Source organism: Podarcis raffonei, chromosome 13 (genome assembly GCF_027172205.1).
Source record: "Podarcis raffonei isolate rPodRaf1 chromosome 13, rPodRaf1.pri, whole genome shotgun sequence".
Classification (NCBI taxonomy): domain Eukaryota; kingdom Metazoa; phylum Chordata; class Lepidosauria; order Squamata; family Lacertidae; genus Podarcis; species Podarcis raffonei.
This window is the reverse complement of record NC_070614.1, coordinates 9323462-9345632: the sequence shown is the minus strand read 5'-3', so window position 1 is coordinate 9345632 and position 22171 is coordinate 9323462. Positions and strand designations below refer to the sequence as shown.

Sequence of the window (22171 nt, the reverse complement as noted above, 5' to 3'; positions counted from 1 at the left end):
GGTGTTTTTAATATTCTCTTGGGAGCCGCCCAGAGTGGCTGGGGAAACCCAGCCAGATGGGTGGGGTATAAATTTATTATTACAGTGGTACCTCTGGTTGCAAAGAGCTCTGTTCGCAACCTGAGCAGAACGCAACCCAAGTCTGCGCGTGTTGCGAATCGCTGGTTCTGCGCATGCGCGTGACGTCATTCTGAGCGTCTGTGCATGCGGTGAAACCCAGAAGTAACCCTTTCCGGTTCTTCCGGGTCGCCGCGGGACACAACCTGAAAACACTCAACCTGAAGCAAACGCAACACAAGGTATGACTGTACTATTGTTGTTGTTGTTGATGATGATGATTCTGCAAGAACTGTGACACAACTATGCTTTATTCATTAGCGAAAGCAGCGCCAGCTTTCTTATCATATGCCTTGCACAGAAGTAGGAGGCTTTGATGGAGCAATCAACTAGGGGACTCGTTGCAAATGTTCAGCTCGGCTTAGAATTTCTCTGTTTCGCAACTGCTTCTATTTGCTGCCGCAGTAGTTTTGCCCAGTCATCGCCTCTCTTCAGGGCACAAGATCTGGTCTCCATGTCTTTCAGCTTCCGTATCTCAGGCGAGATGTCGAGGGTGAGATCGGCTTTAAGAATGGCATTTTCAAACTTCACAGGGGAGGCAGGAGCCAAGCAACACCTGGAACTGGAGCGGAAGAAAAGAGGAAATGAGCACATCTCTGCAACAAACCTCTAAACGTCTCTGAAATTTGGACAGGACTGAATGGGTTCCGTCTCAAATAATGCTCTTGCCACAGTAAATTTGTTGATCTTCAAATCCTTGTGGGTCCCTTCACATACTGTGCCCTAAACAGCTTTGGCCCTGTATACCTGAAGGAGCGTCTCCACCACCATCGTTCAGCCCGGACACTGAGGTTCAGCTCCGAGGGATGGGAAACTACAGGGAACCAGGCAGAGGGCCTTCTCGGTAGTGGCACCCGCCCTGTGGAACGCCCTCCCATCAGATGTCAAGGAGATAAATAACTACAAGCTAAATTTATAGTATTATCTCCCATGCTGCAGGTGGGGGAGTGGATAATTATTATTATTATTATTATTATTATTATTATTATTATTATTATTATTACACCAGTGTGGTGTAGTGGTTAAGAGCGGTAGTCACATAATCTGGGGAACCGGGTTCGCGTCTCCGCTCCTCCACATGCAGCTGCTGGGTGACCTTGGGCCAGTCACACTTCTCTGAAGTCTCTCAGCCCCACTTACCTCACAGAGTGTTTGTTGTGGGGGAGGAAGGGAAAGGAGATTGTTAGCCGCTTTGAGACTCCTGAAGGGGAGTGAAAGGCGGGATATCAAATCCAAACTCTTCTTCTAATAATAATAATAATAATTTATTATTTATACCCCACCCATCTGGCTGGGTTTCCCCAGCCACTCTGGGCGGCTTCCAACCGAATATTAAAAACAATACAGCATCAGACATTAAAAACTTCCCTAAACAGGGCCGCCTTCTGTTGTCTTTTAAAAGTAAAATAGTTGCTTGTTGCCTTGACATCTGCTGGGAGGGCGTTCCACAGGGCAGGCACCACTACCGAAAAGGCCCTCTGCCTGGTTCCCTGTAACTTCAATTCTCGCAGCGAGGGAACCGCCAGAAGGCCCTCAGCGCTGGACCTCAGTGGCTGAACGATGGGGTGGAGGCGCTCCTCCAGGTATACAGGACTGAGGCCGTTTAGGGCTTTAAAGGTCAGCACCAGCACTTTGGCTCAGAAAGAGTAGGTTGTCCAAGTTTGCAGCAAAGGCAAGATCTGAACCAGGGGCTTCCCAGTTCACAGCTCAGTTTCTTAGCAGCTATGTTACCGCAGCTCATAATGTGCGTGAGAGAGCGTGTACAGCCTTTGCAAACAATTTTGTCCCCACTTGTTCACATTTTGCATTCTTCAGGTGAACTTCAAGATGGTGCTGTGCTTGCTGCCTTATCCCAGACAGCATGTAGGATGAACATGATTTTTATCAACATCATGTTATGTTCCCAGGATGGCTAATATACTGGTAAGAAACAAAAAGCACAGGTTGTTGTTGCTGTTGTTGTTAACACTATGGTTTTATTAATCTGATTATAGCTGCAATATAATTTATTTATGCAATTAACAAATAATAAACATTTCTTTAAAATTGCTATATTCATTTGCATGTTTTAGTATATTATAATAATACTAACAATATTCTATAATACATATAATTCTGTAATAAGAAAGCTACTAAAGCGTGCAGACAAATTCATGCTTACGTGTTTGGATGGCGACTGGAATGCTTATAATGGTAGCAAACAGCAGTGGCGGAATGGGGACAGAGGAGATAGCGGTTGTCCTGCCAGCAGCGTCTCATGGCTTGGACAATTTCTTCATCAGAGACTGAGCAAGACTTCAGACCTTCAGAAAGCTGCAATGAGACAGAGGACACAGAAAGCTGCAAGCAGACTCAGAGGATACAGCTGCAAATACAGTGGTAAAAAGGTAAAAGTAAAGGTACCCCTGCCCGTACGGGCCAGTCTTGACAGACTCTAGGGTTGCGCGCCCATCTCACTCTATAGGCCGGGGGCCAGCGCTGTCCGGAGACACTTCCGGGTCACGTGGCCAGCGTGACGAAGCTGCTCTGGCGAGCCAGAGCCGCACACGGAAACGCCGTTTACCTTCCCGCTAGTAAGCGGTCCCTATTTATCTACTTGCACCCGGGAGTGCTTTCGAACTGCTAGGTTGGCAGGCGCTGGGACCGAGCAACGGGAGCGCACCCCGCCGCGGGGATTCGAACCGCCGACCTTTCGATCGGCAAGCTATAGGCGCTGAGGCTTTTACCCACAGCGCCACCCGCGTCCCAAATACAGTGGTACCTCGGGTTTACATACGCTTCAGGTTACATACGCTTCAAGTTACAGACTCTGTTAACCCAGAAATAGTACCCCAGGTTAAGAACTTTGCTTCAGGATGAGAACAGAAATCGCGCAGCGGCAGCGGGAGGCCCCATTAGCTAAAGTGGTACCTCAGGTTAAGAACAGTTTCAGGTTAAGAACGGACCTCCAGAATGAATTAAATTCGTAACCCGAGGTAGCACTGTATAACGCTTTAAGTACATTTTTTCCACAGTGTTTTTTTCTGTATGTGTAGATTCCACCAGAGGGACGCGGGTGGCGCTGTGGGTTAAACCACAGAGCCTAAGACTTGCCAATCAGAAGGTCAGCGGTTCGAATCCCCACGACGGGGTGAGCTCCCATTGCTCGGTCCCTGCTCCTGCCAACCTAGCAGTTTGAAAGCACTTCAAAGTGCAAGTAGATAAATAGGTACTGCTCTGGCGGGAAGGTAAACGGCATTTCCGTGCGCTGCTCTGGTTTGCCAGAAGCGGCTTAATCATGCTGGCCACATGACCCGGAAGCTGTACGCCGGCTCCCTTGGCCAATAAAGCGAGATGAGCACGCAACCCCAAAGTCAGCCACGACTGGACCTAATGGTCAGGGGTACCTTCACCTAGATTCCACCAGAGAAACTGTAGACATCTGCCCAGTGAACATTGCAACTGGTTGATCAGCACACTTTTATGCTGCCATCCCTAAGCACCGCATTGATCTCTCCACCAATACCTCTCCTCTCCCTTCCAGGAAGCGATGCTTCTGACCTGAGGTCCGTTGCACAGTTGCCACTCCTGAAAGAGAGCCTTCAAACTAAAAGTAAACTGAAAACTCATTGGCAAATCATAGCTAACCTTCTTTTGCAACTGGGACGGGAGCTGGACTTTTTTAGCGGAGTAAAATTCTTCCATCACACTTCGGACCAAGTTGCTGTCTGAGCCAGAGAACAGCCAAAAGACCCTTTCCATGTTGTAAGGTTCCTAGCAAAGGAAAAGATGGCACAAGCCGATTTCTAGAAGGAGGTTTATGGTCAGAAACAAGCAAGTATTTAGATATGGGGAAAGATCTGTAGGAGCCAAAGGAAATGGATTGCAGGAAAAAGGCACCCATCAACAAATCTCATTACAGTGGTACCTCGGGTTACAGATGCTTCAGGTTACAGACTCCGTTAATCCAGAAATAGTACCTCAGGTTAAGAACTTTGCTTCAGAATGAGAACAGAAATCATGTGGCGGCAGCGTGAGGCCCCATTAGCTAACGTGGTACCTCAGGTTAAGAACAGTTTCAGGTTAAGAACGGACCTCCAGAATGAATTAAGTACTTAACCCGAGGTACCACTGTACACAGTCACATTCCAGAAAGCCCATAGGGCTATGGTGTGGCTCTAAATCAGGGAGAGAGATCAGATTTTTCAGGACTACAGCTCCCATAATCCCTGACCTCTGGATATGGCTGATGGGAGTTGGAGTCCAACACCACCCGGAGAGCAACGGTTTCTCCATCCCTTCTCTATATAGTTCAAGGGAATGGACTTAGGATCTCGAGGCAGCTGAGTCACTCTGCAAGGAGTTTCCCCACCAACCAGGGCTTCATCCAGGAAGAACATCCCAACAGACTTCCCGAAACTGACTCTCTGTGTTTCCCTCTCTACCTTTTCCCTTGAGAAGGGGAGGAAATTGGCTGTCAAACTGGCAGGCAAACACAGGCACCAGTTCTTGCCCAGAAGTTCCTGCAAAAAGCCAGCTGGAATGGAAGCCAGATGTAGCTGGTTCCTAAGCAGAGCCGCAGCCCATTTCTCCCTCTGCGTCAGCCTGATGGAATAGCTGATGATGATTGACAAATGGGGGAGAGAGGAGACCGATGGAGCTGATCTCTCAGCAAGGCTGGGGGAGTCGTCATCATCATCATCATCATCATTTATTACTTATACCCTGCCCATCTGGCTGGGCTTCCCCAGCCACTCTGGGTGGCTTCCAACAAAATATTAAAATACAGTAATGCATCAAACATTAAAAGCTTCCCTAAACAGGGCTGCCTTCAGATGTCTTCTAAAAGTCTGGTAGTTGTTGTTCTCTTTGACATCTGGTGGCAGGGCGTTCCACAGGGCGGGTGCCACTACCGAGAAGGCCCTCTGCCTGGTTCCCTGTAACCTCGCTTCTCGCAATGAGGGAACCGCCAGAAGGCCCTCGGCGCTGGACCTCAGTGTCCGGGTAGAACGATGGGGGTGGAGACGCTCCTTCAGGTATACAGGACCAAGGCCGTTTAGGGCTTTAACGGTCAGCACCAACACTTTGAATTGTGCTCGGAAACGTACTGGGAGCCAATTGTAGGTCTTTCAAGACTGGTGTTATGTGGTCTTGGCGGCCACTCCCAGTCACCAGTCTAGCTGCCGCATTCTGGATTAGTTGTAGTTTCCAGGTCACCTTCAAAGGTAGCCCCACATAGAGTGCATTGCAGTAGTCCAAGCGAGAGATAATTAGAGCATACACCACTCTGGCGAGACAGTCCGCGGGCAGATAGGGTCTCAGCCTGCGTACCAGATGGAGCTGGTAAACAGCTGCCCTGGACACAGAATTGACCTGCGCCTCCATGGACAGCTGTGAGTCCAAAATGACTCCCAGGCTGCGCACCTGGCCCTTCAGGGTCACAGTTACCCCATTCAGGACCAGGGAATCCTCCACACCTGCCCGCCTCCTGTCCCCGCAAAACAGTACTTCTGTCTTGTCAGGATTCAACCTCAATCCGTTGCCGCCATCCATCCTCCAACCGCCCCCAGGCACTCACACAGGACCATCACTGGTTCTGATTTGAAAGAGAGGTCCTCACATTTCTACCATACTAAACAGCACGTTCCTCTCCAGGTAAATTACCTGAATATCCATTGCTGAAGCCAGTGTTGACTTCACAGACCTGGACAATGAGAAATCACCCTGTTGGATAGCTCTGTGTACCACATCGTTGTCATTTACCACTGCCACAAGATCAATGGGGAGCCCCATCTTCTGTGCAAGACATCCAGCTGGACCAAAGAAACAAACCATCAGTAATTTGTACCACATATCTCCTTACATAAAGCAGCTGCACAATATGGTTCAGAAATCATTTCAACTATTCTATTTGATCTGATTGTCAATACTGAATACAGTTGTGATTGGTGATATTGGAAGCTGGTGGCATTTTACGGTTAAATTAATTGCTATGTTTTATGGTTATATGTTTTGCATGGTTCCTTGTCTGTCCCACATGAGTGATGAAAGCCAGCCAAATTATGCAAAACAGCAGAAATATGTAAAGCATGCACTCCGCTCTGCTTATGTAATTTATGCAGGTTGCAGAATTTAGTTGTTCTGGTTACATAAACTGGCTGTATTCCAGCTGCCCAATCCCAGGTCTATGACAATTAAACACAGGGGCTCAGTCAATGCCTGTGGCTCAGCGAACCACGATGAACTAGAAGAAATAGTCAGCAAAACTCAGAAATTTGGCTAGATTGTTTAGCAGTACTAAAGGTAAAGGTACCCTTGGCCATTAGGTCCATTAGGCCAACTCTGGGGTTGCAGCGTTCATCTTGCTTTATTGGCCGAGGGAGCAGGCGTACAGCTTCCGGGTTATGTGGCCAGCATGACAAAGCTGCTTCTGGCGAACCAGAGCAGCGCACGGAAACGCCGTTTACCTTCCCGCCGGAGTGGTACCTATTTATCTACTTGCACTTTTGACGTGCTTTTGAACTGCTAGGATGGCAGGAGCAGGGACCCAGCAACGGGAGCTCACCCCATTGCGGGGATTCGAACCACCGACCTTCTGATCAGCAAGTCCTAGGCTCTGTGGTTTAACCCACAGCGCCACCCGCGTCCCTTTAGGAGTACTAGGTAAAAAGGTACCCCTGCCCGTGCGGGCCAGTCGTGTCCGACTCTAGGGTTGTGCGCTCATCTCACTTAAGAGGCCGGGAGCCAGCACTGTCCGGAGACACTTCCGGGTCACGTGGCCAGCGTGACGAAGCTGCTCTGGCGAGCCGGCACCAGCGCAGCACACGGAAACGCCGTTTACCTTCCCGCTATAAAGCGGTACCTATTTATCTACTTGCACTTAGGGGTGCTTTCGAACTGCTAGGTGGGCAGGAGCTGGGACCGAACGACGGGAGCTCACCCCGCCGCGGGGATTCGAACCGCCGACCATACGACCGGCAAGTCCTAGGCACTGAGATTTTACCCACAGCGCCACCCGCGTCCCTTTAGGAGTACTAGGTTTGCACTAAAGCAGGAAAATAAAAAGTTGTCTTTGAAGCGATGCTCGTTTTACAGCTCCTTCCATTTCCATTGATGCAACTTTCAGACAGGTCCAGCACAATTCTGTTGGGATACTGCCAGGGAGACAAAGACCATCTGAGCCCCCAAGCCGGCTGCCGGACGATCCATCGATCTCCCGTAGACACGCAGTATCAGCAAATAGCGACACGAAGCCTCAGAAATAGATTGCCACATTCTTAGGCTGGTGCACACTCTATCAGCAGAATTCACACAGCAAAAGATGCACAGCAGGAGAGCATATTTACAGTTTATTTAGCGTTGGTCAGAACAAAGAAAAACATGACCGCCTGCATCGGTATGCTTAGGCAACAAGAGAGAAACGAAAGCAACTGACAACATAAACATCCTGTGAACAGGAAATACGCAGACTCTGTGACTCACAAAGCCTGCTCCCTTTTAAGGTGGAACGGAAATATCCTAACAAATTCATCATGACTCAAGGAAGCATTTTGGTGTTGTTGTTGTTTCGCTAACCTGTGAGATTTCCTCCTCCCCCAGTTGGAACAACCACCTCCACAACTGGCAGCGGAGTAGCATCCATAGATGGAGCACACCGGAAGTAGGCGTAGAAAAAATGAGCGATCTGCACCATAATTCTGGACCAGTTGATCGAATTCAGACTCATCAGGTTGTGTCTTCTTGAAAAATCCTCATCCGCAAACAGTTCTTTGATGGGCTCATCAATTTCATCACTGTTGCCTTCAGCTGGAGGGAGAAGCAGGGATGGAAGAGGCAAGCATGAAAAGTGCTACATCAGTCGTGTCGCAGAAGAGTGCCTCGCTCCACTGCGCCATTGCCAGCCCAGAGGTGAAGGGGATTGTGAAGGAAGCAGGGCACCAAAGATTGTAAAAGGACCTGCCAGCTGATGATGAGGGGTTGAGAATGAAATCCATAAACTAAGACACACTTTTCCCCTCCTAAAAAGGAGAAATGTGTGTGCATCTTATGGAGCGAATGCAGGGGGGAGGCTCTGCTCAGTGCTCCCTTTAAAGAGCCGCGTGGAGGGAGAAGGGCTGCCCTTCTCCCTCCTCAGGGAAAAGCCCCCAAGAGCCGCACACACACTCCACGCAGCTCTTTAAAGGGAGCGCGGCTCTTGGGGGAGCATTAGCCGCGCGCAGGCTCTCTCGGACAGGGGATGAAGGCTCCCCTTGCCCAGGAGAGGCTGCGCATGGCTAAGCCAGGAGCCAGGACAGCAAGCAGGATTGATCCCACTGGCTGTCCTGGCTTCTGGCTTCGTGGGGCTATCCAAAAGCCAGAACAGCAAGAGGGATCGCTGCGCAGCGCTCCCTCTAGCTCTTCTAGCTTCTGCCTTAGCGGCGCCAAGCCTCCGCAGGGCAGAGGGGAGCCTTCATCCCGCAGCCCTGCAGAGGCTTCGTGCGGCTATCCCTGGCTTTTGCGGGAGGTGGGGGAAGGGACACAGCGCATGGCTCTGTCCCTTCCCCCACCTCCCAGAAAAGCCCCCAAGAGCCGCACTCCCTTTAAAGAGCACGCGGCTCTTGCGGGAGGAAAGCCAGTAGGCTTGCTTTTGCTGAAGCCAGGAGGGCAAGAGAAGTCGGTGCGCACCGATCCTGCTTGCTCTCCTGGCTTCAGGGATAGCCCCACAAAGCCTCCTGAGCGAAGATGGAGGAGCGCTCCCTCTTAGCTCAGGAGGCTTTGCGTTCCTTTCTTATTTCTTGTTTTCCTCCCCTAAAAACTAGGTGCGTCTTATCGTCCGGTGCGTCTAATAGAGTGAAAAATACTGTAAAATTTAAACCTCCTGTCCCATGTGTGTATGTGAGAGAAATACGAGAGTAATCAGGCTGTGAAGCACTCTTAGCAGAGTAAAAACACTTTGTGCTTTTTACTGGGCTCTGAGCAGAGGCCAGGCATGTATGTCTGCTCACATTCCTGGCTTGAAAAGAAGAAAGAGAGGTGAGGAGGAAGGAGAAAAGATTAAGATCCTTTGCCCTATTTCCCAGCACAGGATTTAGGGAATACCGTTGTACCTTGGTTGTCAAACGCTCTGGAACTCAGACGTTTTGGCTCCCGAACGATGCAAACCTGAAAGTGAGTGTTCCGGTTTGCAAACATTCTTTTGGAACCCGAATGTCCAATGGGACTCCCAAGGCTTCTGATTGGCTGCAGGAAGCCAATCAGAATCCATGTTTTGGTTTCTGAATGTTTTGGAATTCAAACGGACTTCCAGAACGGATTCCATTCAATTTCCTAGGTACGACTGTATAACATCACACAGATCTGTCTTCTCTAGGAATACAGGAACTCTGTGAGTCTTAACCCCTTCATATACTTATTTAGCAAACATACGGTAATTGTGATTTTGACTGCAGATTTCCCAACACTGGCAGTGGTCCATTGAGTTCAGTACTGTCTACACCGAGAGCAGACAACATGGTGCCATTCAGATGTTGTGGGCTTTGTTGGATGGTTTTAGATGACCAGGAGAGGATATTTTATTTGTTAATTATCCTTCCTCTTTCCACTTGTGTGAGAATGCAAATACCTAGTTCAGCAGAGAGAGAAATCACTATCCATGTACACTTTATCTCCAGAAGCTATTTGGCACAAGGTTGCATAACGAGTGCTATTTTTTAGCGCAAGATGTACCGCAACTCACCATGAATGCCTCCCTTGTTCTCTTAGAATGGCAATGGCGCCTACCTGAGAGGTGCTGGAACTGAGTTCTGGTGTGTTCCGGCTGAAAAGAAAACTCTGTGCATAGCCTTCTAGAATAATTATGATATCCAAGGATGCTTAGGCAGACTAGGATTTTGTCTCCCTTTTTTATGTTTCCCTCTTAACAATGAAATCACCCTCAGACTGTTTAAGTAAACAAGAAAAATACAAGGTTTGCTCACTTGGCAAAGTCTTGCCAGGATTCAACAAATACAGTGATGAAAATCAGGCAGGTAATAATTCTTAAAAGTTACAAAGGTCCATAGTCCAAAATGGAGGCAGCTCCCTATTGGAGAGCTCACAGACATCCTACCCCATTGCAGGTAAGGAGAAGAGTGTGCAGTGACTGAAAGTAGAAAATATTAATTTTCGGTTGTTCACCTTCCCACCACACAAGTTTAGAGGATGTGATAGTTTGGGATTATCTAGCAATCGTGCATTTGTAACTTGGCTGCATATCCTCACACAGACTTTAATACTTATCACCAGTGCTTTTTTTCTATAAAAAAAAAAAGTTTAGGGGTACTCTCATTTTCCTACTCATATTGAAACAGGTAAAGGGAAAGGTACCCCTGACCGTTAGGTCCAGTCGCGGACGACTCTGGTTTTGCGCGCTCATCTCGCGCTATAGGCGGAGGGAGCCGGCGTTTGTCCGCAGACAGTTTTTCCGGGTCATGTGGCCAGCCTTCCCGCCGGAGTGGTACCTATTTATCTACTTGCACTTTGAGGTGCTTTTGAACTGCTAGGTTGGCAGGAGGAGGGACCAAGCAACGGGAGCTCACCCCGTCGTGGGGATTCGAACCGCCGACCTTCTGATCGGCAAGCCCTAAGCTCCGTGTTTTAGACCACAGCGCCACCCACGTCCCCCATATTGAAATACTGCCCCTCAATGAGGCCAAACTTAGATTCACAAAATGTTTAGAGGCATGCGTACCCCCAGAAAAAAGCACTGCACACCACTACTGCCCACTAGGCAACAAATCCACAATGACCGAACCCAGAAGCATTCTGAAGTTAAAAATGGAGTCGCTCACTGATAAACACGTGGACGTTGTCTTCAATCACTGTCGTCATCTGCCGCTCTTGCACCTGAGTGCAGAGGCCGCGTGGCAGCAGAACAAATATGTCCACATTCTTTTCACCCCGGACACTTTCGATGGCTGAACTCCCAGTATCCCCTGAAGTCCCTGTTTAAAAAAATAACCAAGACTGTTAAAGACTTGCTGGGATTCTGCAAGATCAGAGGGATAGAAGGCGCATTCCAGGCCAAGCAATTGACTCCCAGGAAACTCCATCAATAACGCTGATCCGCTTTTAGGTTCCCACTCCCATGGTATGACGATTTCCCACGTACCCATTTCGACTCTCTGGCACCCTATCTGCATAACCTAGCAATTCTAAAATATAGACGCGCTTTTACTCTCGCAAGATTGAATGTGTTGCCCTCAGCTGTACTTGAGGGACGGTTCCAACAGATTCCACACGAAAAACGCTTATGTCCCTGTGGATATGGCAGTACCGAACTGAAGGCTTGCACTCTTTATAAAGAGTTGAGGAATGAGATTATCACCCCTCTTTTATTGTCCATTCTGCGTCGCCCAGCCACAGTGTCCTTCCTCTTGGCAGATCAAGATGAGCAGGTGACAGCAAAGGCTGCAAGGTTTTTAGCTGGGGCAATCAGAATAAGATCCACTATTTGACTATTGATTTAAAACCCTAAAATGTATTTTCTATAATTGACTTTTTTATTTCTATTCTTTGTATATTGCATTGTTGTTTATTACGATGGTCGACGGCTGACGCAAATAAAAATTCATTCATTCATTCATTCCCACTGTCCTGAGCATAAGATTCCATCCAGTCCAGTATCCTGTTCTCACAATGTTTTATGGAAAGGCTGTCAGCAGGACCTTAGAGCAACAGCAATCTCTCTACTATTGATTCCAACCAACTAGGATCCAAAATACATATTGCTTCTGACAGTGGAGCTTTGTGGCGAGTAGCCAAAGTCTGCCTTATCGGGTGGTGATATTTCTATTTTACTTAATATATGTGGGGTTTTGTGTCAGCGTTGCTTGTGCAGGTTCTCTGCTGTTCGCTTGTGTTCCTTTGGTGGTGAGAGAGGTTGGGGTTGGCCGTGGGTGTGGCTGTTGATTTGTGGTTGGCTGTGGTGGTCTTTGTTTTCGTGTGTGAGTGGGTGTTTTGGATCAGGTTAGCCATATTGATTTGTATGCTGTCGGTGGGTTTTTGTCCTTGTCTTGTTGGGCTGTGTAGGTGATAAAGGGGGCCTTGGTGAAGATTTGACGTTTTCCTCGCCCCCAAAAAACAGTTTTTGATCTGGGCTTCCACTGAAATGAGGCTGCGTTTTAAGTTGTATTTTAATCCTGTTTTTAAGTCGTATTTTAATCAATTGATTTTATACCTGATGTTAGCCTCCCTGAGCCCAGTCTTGGCTGGGGAGGGCAGGGTATTAATAAAATAAATAAATAAAATTATTAAAAACAAGCAGAAATCCATTAGTCCTAGTCACAAACATACCCACTAGAATTGTGACATGCTTCTTCTTCTTCTTCAGGAAATATTGTAGGAACTGCCCCGTGCAGGACAACGATAAGTCCTTGAACGCGTACGTTACACCGTGCCACAACTCCAGAACGTTCAAGCCCTTCTCCAGTCTCGTCAGGTGAACAATATCTTTGTGCCTGAACCTGCTGAATGCTCTGTCAATCAGGTCTAGCGGAAGACAACAAGTCAAAAGACATCGTTAGCTTGGAACCATGAAAGAAAATATGGCAAAACAATACCAACGATAACTGAATGGCAGACGCTCATGATAGAATATTTCCAGCTAGCAAAATTGACGGGAAAAGTCAAAGGAGCTTTAAATCAGGAAATATATGGAGAATGGAAAATATTTAAGGAATATATAAGATTATATTGTACAAATAATACCATCTTAGCAGAATTGGAATGATGATAACTGTAAACAAAAAGGAATGAAACAAAAACTTTAATGGAATACATGAAAAAGGATCTAATGTAATGCCGTGTGATAAAATTATGATTATATAAACAGTATAATGAGAACGACTGGAAGTTTTATGCATAAATTTTTTATTTAATGGTTATGATTCAGTATAAATTTTTTGTTCTTTTCTTTTTTATCTTTTTATCTTCTTTTTTCTTGTTCTTATGTCTTGATGTGTGTGTTGTTGTTTTTTGCATTCAATTCTCTTATACTTACCTTCATTGTAAATGATCTGTATTTTAAACCAATAAAAGATTTACCATGGGGGGGGATTTTAAAAATGGCACGGCAATATATTGGCTCTTCAGACATATTAACATGATGGTCAAGTCAAGTTTTACCTCAGTAATGCTGCACTGCAGAATAAGGGCAACAATATTTAATTAGGGGAAATGCAAGACCAAGAGTCCACAAATTTGGGCTAATCTTTGTGGTCAGACAAAAGAGGTGTGGCGAGGAGAACCCTGGTTCATCCCGTCTAGAGGAGCTGGGGGCACTGTTATACGGTGGTTCCACTCCTTTCTCCTGGGCCGTGTCCAGAAAGTGGTGTTGGGGGATGAGTGTTCAGACCCCTGGGCTCTCACTTGTGGGGTGCCTCAGGGTTCCGTCCTCTCCCCCATGCTTTTTAATATCTATATGAAGCCGCTGGGAGAGTTCATCAGGGGGTTTGGGCTGGGTGTTCATCAGTATGCAGATGACACCCAGCTCTACCTCTAAATCAGAACCAGTGAAGGCAGGGAAGGTCCTGTGTGAGTGTCTGGAGGCGGTTGGAGGATGGATGGCGGCTAATGGATTGAGGTTGAACCCTGACAAGACAGAAGTACTGTTTTTGGGGGAAGGGGGCGGGCGGGTGTGGAGGACTCCCTGGTCCTGAATGAGGTAACTGTGCCCCTGAAGGACCAGGTGCGCTGCCTGCGAGTCATTTTGGACTCACAGCTGTCCATGGAGGCGCAGGTCAATTCTGTGTCCAGGGCAGCTGTCTACCAGCTCCACCTGCTCACAGGCTGAGACCCTACCTGCCCGCAGACTGTCTCGCCAGAGTGGTGCATGCTCTGGTTATCTCCCGCTTAGACTACTGCAATGCGCTCTACGTGGGGCTACCTTGGAAGGTCACCCGGTAACTGCAATTAATCCAGAATGCGGCAGCTAGACTGGTGACTGGGAGTGGCCACCAGGACCACATAACACCGGTCCTGAGAGATCTGCATTGGCTCCCAGTATGTTTCCGAGCACAATTCAAAGTGTTGGTGCTGACCTTTAAAGCCCTAAACGGCCTCGGTTCTGTATACCTGAAGGAGCGTCTCCACCCCCATCGTTCATCCCGGACACTGAGGTCCGGCGCCGAGGGCCTTCTGGTGGTTCCCACATTGCGAGAAGTGAGGTTACAAGGAACCAGGCAGAGGGCCTTCTTGGTGGTGGCACCCGCCCTGTGGAGCACCCTCCTTTCAGATGTGAAGGAAATAAGCAGCTATCTTATCTTTAAAAGACACCTGAAGGCAGCCCTGTTTAGCGAAGCTTTTAATATTTAATGCTGTATTGTTTTTAACACTTGATTGGGAGCCGCCCAATATGGTCTGAAGCTCAACTGGGGTCTTGCATCCCAATCCCCAATACTATTTGGCTGGTCAGAGATATTCTTTCCTGCTGGTGCCAATAGAACAGGCCTAGGCAAACTCGGCCCTCCAGATGTTTTGGGACTACAACTCCCATCATCCCGGCTAACAGGACCAATGATCAGGGATGATGGGAGTTGTAGTCCCAAAACATCTGGGGGGCCGAGTTTGCCTCTGCCTGCGATAGAAGTTTTGTTGGGAACGCAGCACAGAAGGAAAGGGTTAACTCCGCCCCCGGCTGCTGCTTGTTGCAGTCTTGATCTTGATCCTCACCCATGACTGCTACAGTCAAACCTCGGTTGTCGAACTTAATCCATTCCGGAAACCCGTCCAGCTTCCGAAATGTTCAACGATCGAGGCGCGGCTTCCGATTGGCTGCAGGAGCTTCCTGCACTCAAGCGGAAGCCGCGTCGGACGTTCGGCTTCCAAAAAATGTTCGAAAACCGGAATGCCGGGTTTTCGGCGTTCGGGAACTGAAACGTACTGTAACTGAGGTGTTCGGGAGCCGGGGTTTGACTGTATTTCCAGGTTAAAAGAACAAGTTTAAAATTTTAAATTTCTTTTCTATAAATTTTATAATTGTGTTCTATACCAGGAGTATATATGGTGATAATTATATTAATCTTCTTATATCTTATAGTGTGGTGGTTTGTTTGAGTTTTCTGTTATTTATTTGTTTGTTTGATTGTATGTTTGTTTACTTGTATGTACGTCTGTTTTTCATAAATGTATTTATTTTAAATTAATAAAGATATATATATATATTAAAAATCCAACTTTAGCACCCTGAGTGGTTCAGACCCATCTGCTTCTCTGGAAATTTCAAACTGCCCTGAGAGCAGGGACCCGGTATTTTGTTGCACAATGCACACTGATAGAAGAAGAAGAAGAAGAAGAAGAAGAAGAAGAAGAAGGGGAGGAGGAGGAGGAGTTTGGATTTGATATCCTGCTTTATCACTACCCGAAGGAGTCTCAAAGCGGCTAACATTCTCCTTTCCCTTCCTCCTCTCCAACAAACACTCTGTGAGGTGAGTGAGGCTGAGAGACTTCAGAGAAGTGTGACTGGCCCAAGGTCACCCAGCAGCTGCATGTGGAGGAGCGGGGAAGCAAACCCGGTTCCCCAGATTACGAGTCTATCACCCTTAACCACTACACCACACTGGCTCTGATAAAGTTGAATAAAACACAGTAAGAATAATCAATACTACCAGCACATCTACCGCTGCTGTCGAGTCACCCAAAATTAATTATATGAAAGGGAGCAAATAACATTTTTCCATGAAATAAATCTAACATAGTTTTTAAGGCTGTCGAATCTCAATAGCTGATCTGGATTCATTTACCATTCAGTTCCGCTTCCGGAATAAGTTCAGGCGAAATGAAGAGAGAGCACAATTGCTTCACCAGTTCTGGGTAAGAGAAGCTGCTCCATTTTCGAAGTGTGGCAGAGTCTAAAGCCGGGATTTTTTGAGGCATGAAAAGACCACCATCACTTGCATAGCCCGATAAAAGAGCACCTTCAAAATCGACACTTCCGGCTCCTCCTCGGGTGCTGACATACCTCATGTTTCCGTTCTTGGTCCCTGCAACACACAAAGCAATTACAGCAAATTATCTTCAGACCTGAGGATCTTCAGGCTATTGAAACATCTCATAACTTTTGTCTTCCTGTGACCAGTATCTCTAGCAACCAGAAAGAAACCAGATTTGGCAATCCTGAACCAAAATCAATCAATCAATCAATCATCAATCAAATACCTTTATTGGCATCACAGCATAAAACATTTCAATTAACTGGAATAATGAAAAAGACAAGGGTGAAGCTATCAAGGGTTAGAAGGTCACACTATGGTTGTGTGCATTTGGATATCCAGGCCTAGGCAAACTCGGCCCTCCTGATGTTTTGGGACTACAACTCCCATCATCCCTAGCTAACAGGACCAGGGTCAGGGATGATGGGAGTTGTAGTCCCAAAACATCTGGAGGGCTGAGTTTGCCTGTGCCTGTGCTACACCCTGTCTATTTCCTGAAAGGATAGTTTGTTGGGAACCCTATCGGGTAAGATTGTGGCTAAAAAGGAAGCTACTAAAGCAGTAATATCTTTGTCCCAATCTGCCAGGAGAAACCTTCTTTGGCTTCTTCTGGGAGTTGTGGGCCGGAGGTCCAACATTTTGCTCAGCATCAGCTGGCAAGGTCTGCTGTGTAAAGGGCAACCTAAGAGAATGTGGTCCATTGAATAAGGTACTTCTCGACTGCAGGCACAGAAACGGGCTTGAAATGGAATGTGTGAGAATCTGCCAGGGCCGGATTTAGGTTTGATGAGGCCCTCAGCTCCTGAAGGTAATGGGGCCCTTATATGTCCAGCTGTCCTTTGTCAACAACAAATGGTCACTGTTTTTTGTGTTGAACACCGTATTTTTTGCTCCATAAGACGCAACTGACCATAAGACGCACCTAGTTTTTAGAGGAGGAAAACAAGAAAAAAATATTCTGAATGAAACATTGGATGTATGATTTTTGTGGTTCATGCTGTGGCCACAGACATGATATGTGATTTGACGGTGAGTTTGGGGTAGCCCAATGCAAAAATCCTGAGGATCCATGTGGATCCGTGCTTTGTAACCATGTTTTTTGTGCCATTGCAGCCCCACGAAACAGTGGATGTGTGATTTTTTTGGTGCAGGCTGTAGCCATGGACATGCTATGTGATCTGATGGAGAATTTGGGGTGACCCAATGCAAAAATCCTGCGGATCCATGTGCTTTTACCTCCCTACCAGGAAGCCTCCTTTATCGCTAGCATCCCTTATCTCCCTCCCAATTGCTTGCTGATCAGCTGCTCAGCGGCTTTGTTTCAACACCCCCTTCCCTCTTTCTAAAAAAAAAAAAAGCACGATATGCTTTTTTCCCCTCCGCAATTCGGCTCCAGGGACTATGCTTTTGCTCCATAAGATGCAGACATTTCCCCTTACTTTTTAGGAGGAAAAAAGTGTGTCTTATGGAGCGAAAAATACGGTATATGCTATTTGCTCATTTATGGACCTAATAGGTATCTAAAGCCATTTGGACAGAACACAATATCTATTTTATTAAAGCAATTGTTGAACAGAAATGCAATTAAGAAGTAGAAATGAGCAAACCAGTGATATATTAGGGAGCAGGCTAGCAGGAGGAGCCTAAACAACACAAAACACTGTTGCTGCATGTAGGTTTTATTTTATTTGTTTTTTATCTTATATTTTGGAAATGTACATCCAGTGTTTTATTTTCCTTTAATTTTTGGGGGGGCTCCCAAGAGAGTGGGGCCCTAAGCTATAGCTTGTTTAGCTTATACAGTGGTACCTTGGGTTACATACGCTTCAGGTTACATACACTTCAGGTTACAGACTCTGCTAACCCAGAAATACTGCTTCAGGTTAAGAAATTTGCTTCAGGATGAGAACAGAAATCGTGCTCCGGCGGTGCGGCGGCAGCAGGAGGCCCCATTAGCTAAAGTGGTGCTTCAGGTTAAGAACAGTTTCAGGTTAAGTACAGACCTCCGGAACGAATTAAGTACTTAACCCGAGGTACCACTGTACATAAATCTGGCACTGGAAACTGCCTTTGGTCACTGCGGAGGGCAAAGCATTTAATCTCACAAGCATAAACGCTCTTCGATGGGAAGGAAGTAGTAGATCCTTTAGATATTTGGCACAGGCTGAACCAAAATTATGGGGTGCCTCAGCAAAAGTCTCCATTTATAGCAAACTGGAGGTGGTGGAAGGAAATGTTTCAAATTTGAAGAAAGAGGGTCCACGACATTTACTGAAAATTGCCAGCTACAGTAATCCAACACTCATGCCTTGCATTTTGTTGGCTCACTTCTTTTGCCTGTAATGTTTTGCCAGAACCTTGATTTTTGCTGGTTTCCAGCAAAGCGCCAACAGCGTCCAATTGCAGACTGCAGCTGATCTCAAGAATGAGGTTCAAAGTTCAGCAGCACTGAACAACTGGCCTCATCGGGGCAGCATGATGAGTACCGGATAAAAGAATGCACTTTGGCCTTGCCTGAAATCAGTGTTGTTGTATTTCAGGGCTGCATGTCGTTCTTTGCAGAAACTGGCAGAAAATGTACAACTGCCAACGAAGCAGAAGACATTTGCCAAGAGTCTTATGGGATGGACATGGTTACAGAGTTATCTGTGCTGCATAGGCTACATTTATGTGCTGTCTTTTTGTCAGCCATGGTCTCTCGGCTCCTAGTCCAGCCAGTACACCACACTGGTTGTGTGTGTGTGTTTATAAATGGATTACAGCAGGGGTGTCAAACTCAAAATCATCGGGGGCCGCATCAGCAGTTTGGTCACCCTCAAAGGGCCGGTTGTATCTGTAGGACTATGTAAAGGACATGTAAAGTGGAGGTTTCCTGTGTAGAATGGCCGGCGCTGCTAGAGGGCAGACGTCCTCTGGCTTGTAGGCTGCCGTGCATGCACTGAAGAGGCGGCTTTCTTGTGTAAAAAATAAAAATAAAAGCGAGAATAAAAGGTGAAGGCTGGCAGCCGGCGGCGGCTACACGGGCCACATGACGAGGTCTGGCGGGCCGGATTCGGCCCGCGGGCCTTGTGTTTGACACCCGTGGATTACAGGCATGACACAACTGGCAAATGAGCATCCTCGGGTACCAGACCTTTTGTACTGCTGAATTATGGGTAGGAGGGAGAGTGACTGCAGGGAGACAGGCCTGGGAAGGGAGAAGCCAAAGGGCTTCAGCTGAGTCAATGGAGTGGAGTGGGATTCACTTATGTCCATTTTCCCTCAGATGTTACCTAGTGTGGTTCGTTTTGAGCAGGGGTTGGCAAACTAAGGCCCGGGGGCTGGATCCGGCCCAATCGCCTTCTAAATCCGGCCCACGGACAGTCCGGGAATGAGTGTGTTTTTACATTAGGAGAATGTGTCCTTTTATTTAAAATGCCATTTCTGTGTTATTTTGGGGCCTGCCTGGTGTTTTTACATGAGCAGAATGTGTCCTTTTATTTAAAATGCATCTCTTGGTTATTTGTGGGGCATAGGAATTCGTTCATATTTTTTTTTCAAAATATAGTCCGGCCCCCCACAAGGTCTGAGGGACAGTGGACCGGCCCCCTGCTGAAAAAGTTTGCTGACCCCTGGTTTTGAAGCTCCAATCAAAGGCTTTGCAATTGGAAAAAGGAGGGGGGGAGTCAAATATCAACTTTATTTTCCATCTTACTGCAGGTTTCATTTCATTTCCCAAAATAAAATTTCATTTTACAGTTTATTATTGTTTATATTCTGAATTGTATCTACAGCATATGACACATGGGTGTTGCCAGGATTTTTGTTGGGGGAGCAGGCCTTTTGTTGGGGGGGGGGGACAGAATCTCAGTAATAATAATAATAATATAATAATAATAATTTATACCCCGCCCATCTGGCTAGGTCTCCCCAGCCACTCTGGGCGGCTTCCAACAAAACACTAAAATACAATAGCTATGTACAGTGGTACCTCGGGTTAAGTAAAGGTACTTAATTCGTTTCGGAGGTCCGATCTGAACCTGAAACTGTTCTTAACCTGAAGCACCACTTTAGCTAATGGGGCCTCCCGCTGCTGCTGCGGCCACATCGCCGGAGCACGATTTCTGTTCTCATCCTGAAGCAAAGTTCTTAACCCGAGGTACTATTTCTGGGTTAGCGGAGTCTGTAACCTGAAGCGTATGTAACCCGAGGTACCACTGTATTTGTATTGATTGGGGGGGCAGCTGCCCCTCCCTTCTCCCACCTTGGCTACACCCATGATATGGACGCACCCAAATCTTTTAAGGCCTCCAAAGGTCTCAGTCCGGCCCTGAACACTCTGCACCTGCTCAGGAGCACTCTTGCCCTGTGATCATAATGGGATGGAGAACAGGATGCCAGAGCCGATTCCCCACGGGGAGCCACAAGTTGAATTCCCAAGACACGCGTGTTGCGCTGCTACAAACCCACCCGGTTCACGAGGGGGGCGCGCAACGGGCCACTCCGCACCAAGCGCGCAAAAGCGCGCAGAACTTTGAGGCTCCCTCTCGCGTGGGAACGCACCTTGGGGTCAAGGCAACTCCGTTTCCTACCGGCTCCACGGAGCCCTCGCCGGCGCAGATCCTTCCCCTTTGCGAGGCTCTTTGCAAAAGCAACCGACGGGCCGGAGATCCGGAGACCTGCTGGGCAGATCGCAAAAACCCCTAGAGGTAAAGGAGCGCAGAGACTTTCCCACGCACGGACACTTCCGGTTCTCGATTAAAATCCTCCCCGCGATGAAGCTCATCTGGATAGAAGGAACAAAATTAAAAAAAATTCCTTCAGTTGCACCTTTGTTGTTGTTTAGTCGTGTCCGACTTTCAATCTACAATGGTACCACAGGTTACATACGCTTCAGGTTACATACGCTTCAGGTTACTGACTCCACTAACCCAGAAATAGTGCTTCAGGTTAAGAACTTTGCTTCAGGATGAGAACAGAAATTGTGCAGCAGCGGCGCGGCGGCAGTAGGCCCCATTAGCTAAAGTGGTGCTTCAGGTTAAGAACAGTTTCAGGTTAAGAACGGACCTCCGGGAACGAATTGAGTACTTAACCCGAGGTACCACTGTATATCTTATCCCAATTAACTTCCCTCCACCCCTCTTCTGGCTTCTCTACATTGCTCTTACTTAAGCGTGATTACTATATATACATTCTATAAATGTCTATAATTCTTTAATTAATTTTTGTATTATATTTTAGACATATGTTGTTTAGTCGTTTAGTCGTGTCCGACTCTTCGTGACCCCATGGACCAGAGCACGCCAGGCACTCCTGTCTTCCACTGCCTCCCACAGTTTGGTCAAACTCATGCTGGTAGCTTCGAGAACACTGTCCAACCATCTCGTCCTCTGTCGTCCCCTTCTCCTTGTGCCCTCCATCTTTCCCAGCATCAGGGTCTTTTCCAGGGAGTCTTTGCTTCTCATGAGGTGGCCGAGTATTGGAGCCTCAGCTTCATGATCTGTCCTTCCAGTGAGCACTCAGGGCTGATTTCCTCCAGAATGGATAGGTTTGATCTTCTTGCAGTCCATGGGACTCTCAAGAGTCTCCTCCAGCACCATAATTCAAAAGCATCAATTCTTTGGCAATCAGCCTTCTTTATGGTCCAGCTCTCACTTCCATACATCACTACTGGGAAAACCATAGCTTGAACTATACGGACTTTTGTTGGTAAGGTGATGTCTCTGTTTTTTAAGATGCTGTCTAGGTTTGTCATTGCTTTTCTCCCAAGAAGCAGGCGTCTTTTAATCTCGTGACTGCTGTCACCATCTGCAGTGATCATGGAGCCCAAGAAGGTAAAATCTCTCACTGCCTCCGTTTCTTCCCCTTCTATCTGCCAGGAGGTGATGGGACCAGTGGCCATGATCTTCGTTTTTTTGATGTTGAGCTTCAGACCATATTTTGCACTCTCCTCTTTTGCCCTCATTAAGAGGTTCTTTAATTCCTCCTCACTTTCTGCCATCAAGGTTGTGTCATCTGCATATCTGAGGTTGTTGATATTTCTTCCGGCAATCTTAATTCCGGCTTGGGATTCATCCAGCCCAGCCTTTCGCACCTTAGAGTAGCACCTTAGAGACCAACTAATTGGCATGAGCTTTCATGTGCATGCA

At 47.2% G+C, this 22171-nt stretch overlaps 1 protein-coding gene across 4 annotated transcripts; it reads right to left on the bottom strand.

Moving 5' to 3' along the window:
* Positions 1-347: 347 nt before the first annotated feature.
* On the bottom strand, positions 348-20648 carry THNSL2 (threonine synthase like 2). Of its 4 annotated transcripts, none has more exons than XM_053363059.1 (9): positions 20615-20648; positions 15855-16094; positions 12409-12603; positions 10905-11057; positions 7672-7902; positions 5761-5909; positions 3745-3870; positions 2279-2430; positions 348-679 (listed from the first exon to the last, which is right to left on the bottom strand). In XM_053363059.1, exons 2-9 carry the CDS (start codon positions 16075-16077, stop codon positions 469-471), a joined length of 1440 nt encoding a protein of 479 aa, XP_053219034.1. In that variant the 5' UTR covers positions 16078-16094; positions 20615-20648; the 3' UTR covers positions 348-468. The 4 variants fall into 4 exon arrangements, with proteins under 4 accessions (XP_053219034.1, XP_053219033.1, XP_053219035.1 ...); XM_053363058.1 differs by lacking the exon at positions 20615-20648 and adding an exon at positions 20493-20607; XM_053363060.1 differs by lacking the exon at positions 20615-20648 and adding an exon at positions 20586-20607.
* Positions 20649-22171: the final 1523 nt, after the last annotated feature.

Bases quoted from the DNA above. Each gene is read 5' to 3' on its own strand.
- THNSL2 (XM_053363059.1), bottom strand. From the start codon at position 16,077: ATGAGGTATGTCAGCACCCGAGGAGGAGCCGGAAGTGTCGATTTTGAA. The intron at 2,431-3,744 runs GTTAGCTATGAT...GTCTCATTGCAG, and splicing joins CGTCCCAGTTGCAAAAGAAG to CTTTCTGAAGGTCTGAAGTC. The intron at 680-2,278 runs GTAAGCATGAAT...CTTCCGCTCCAG, and splicing joins TCCAGTCGCCATCCAAACAC to TTCCAGGTGTTGCTTGGCTC.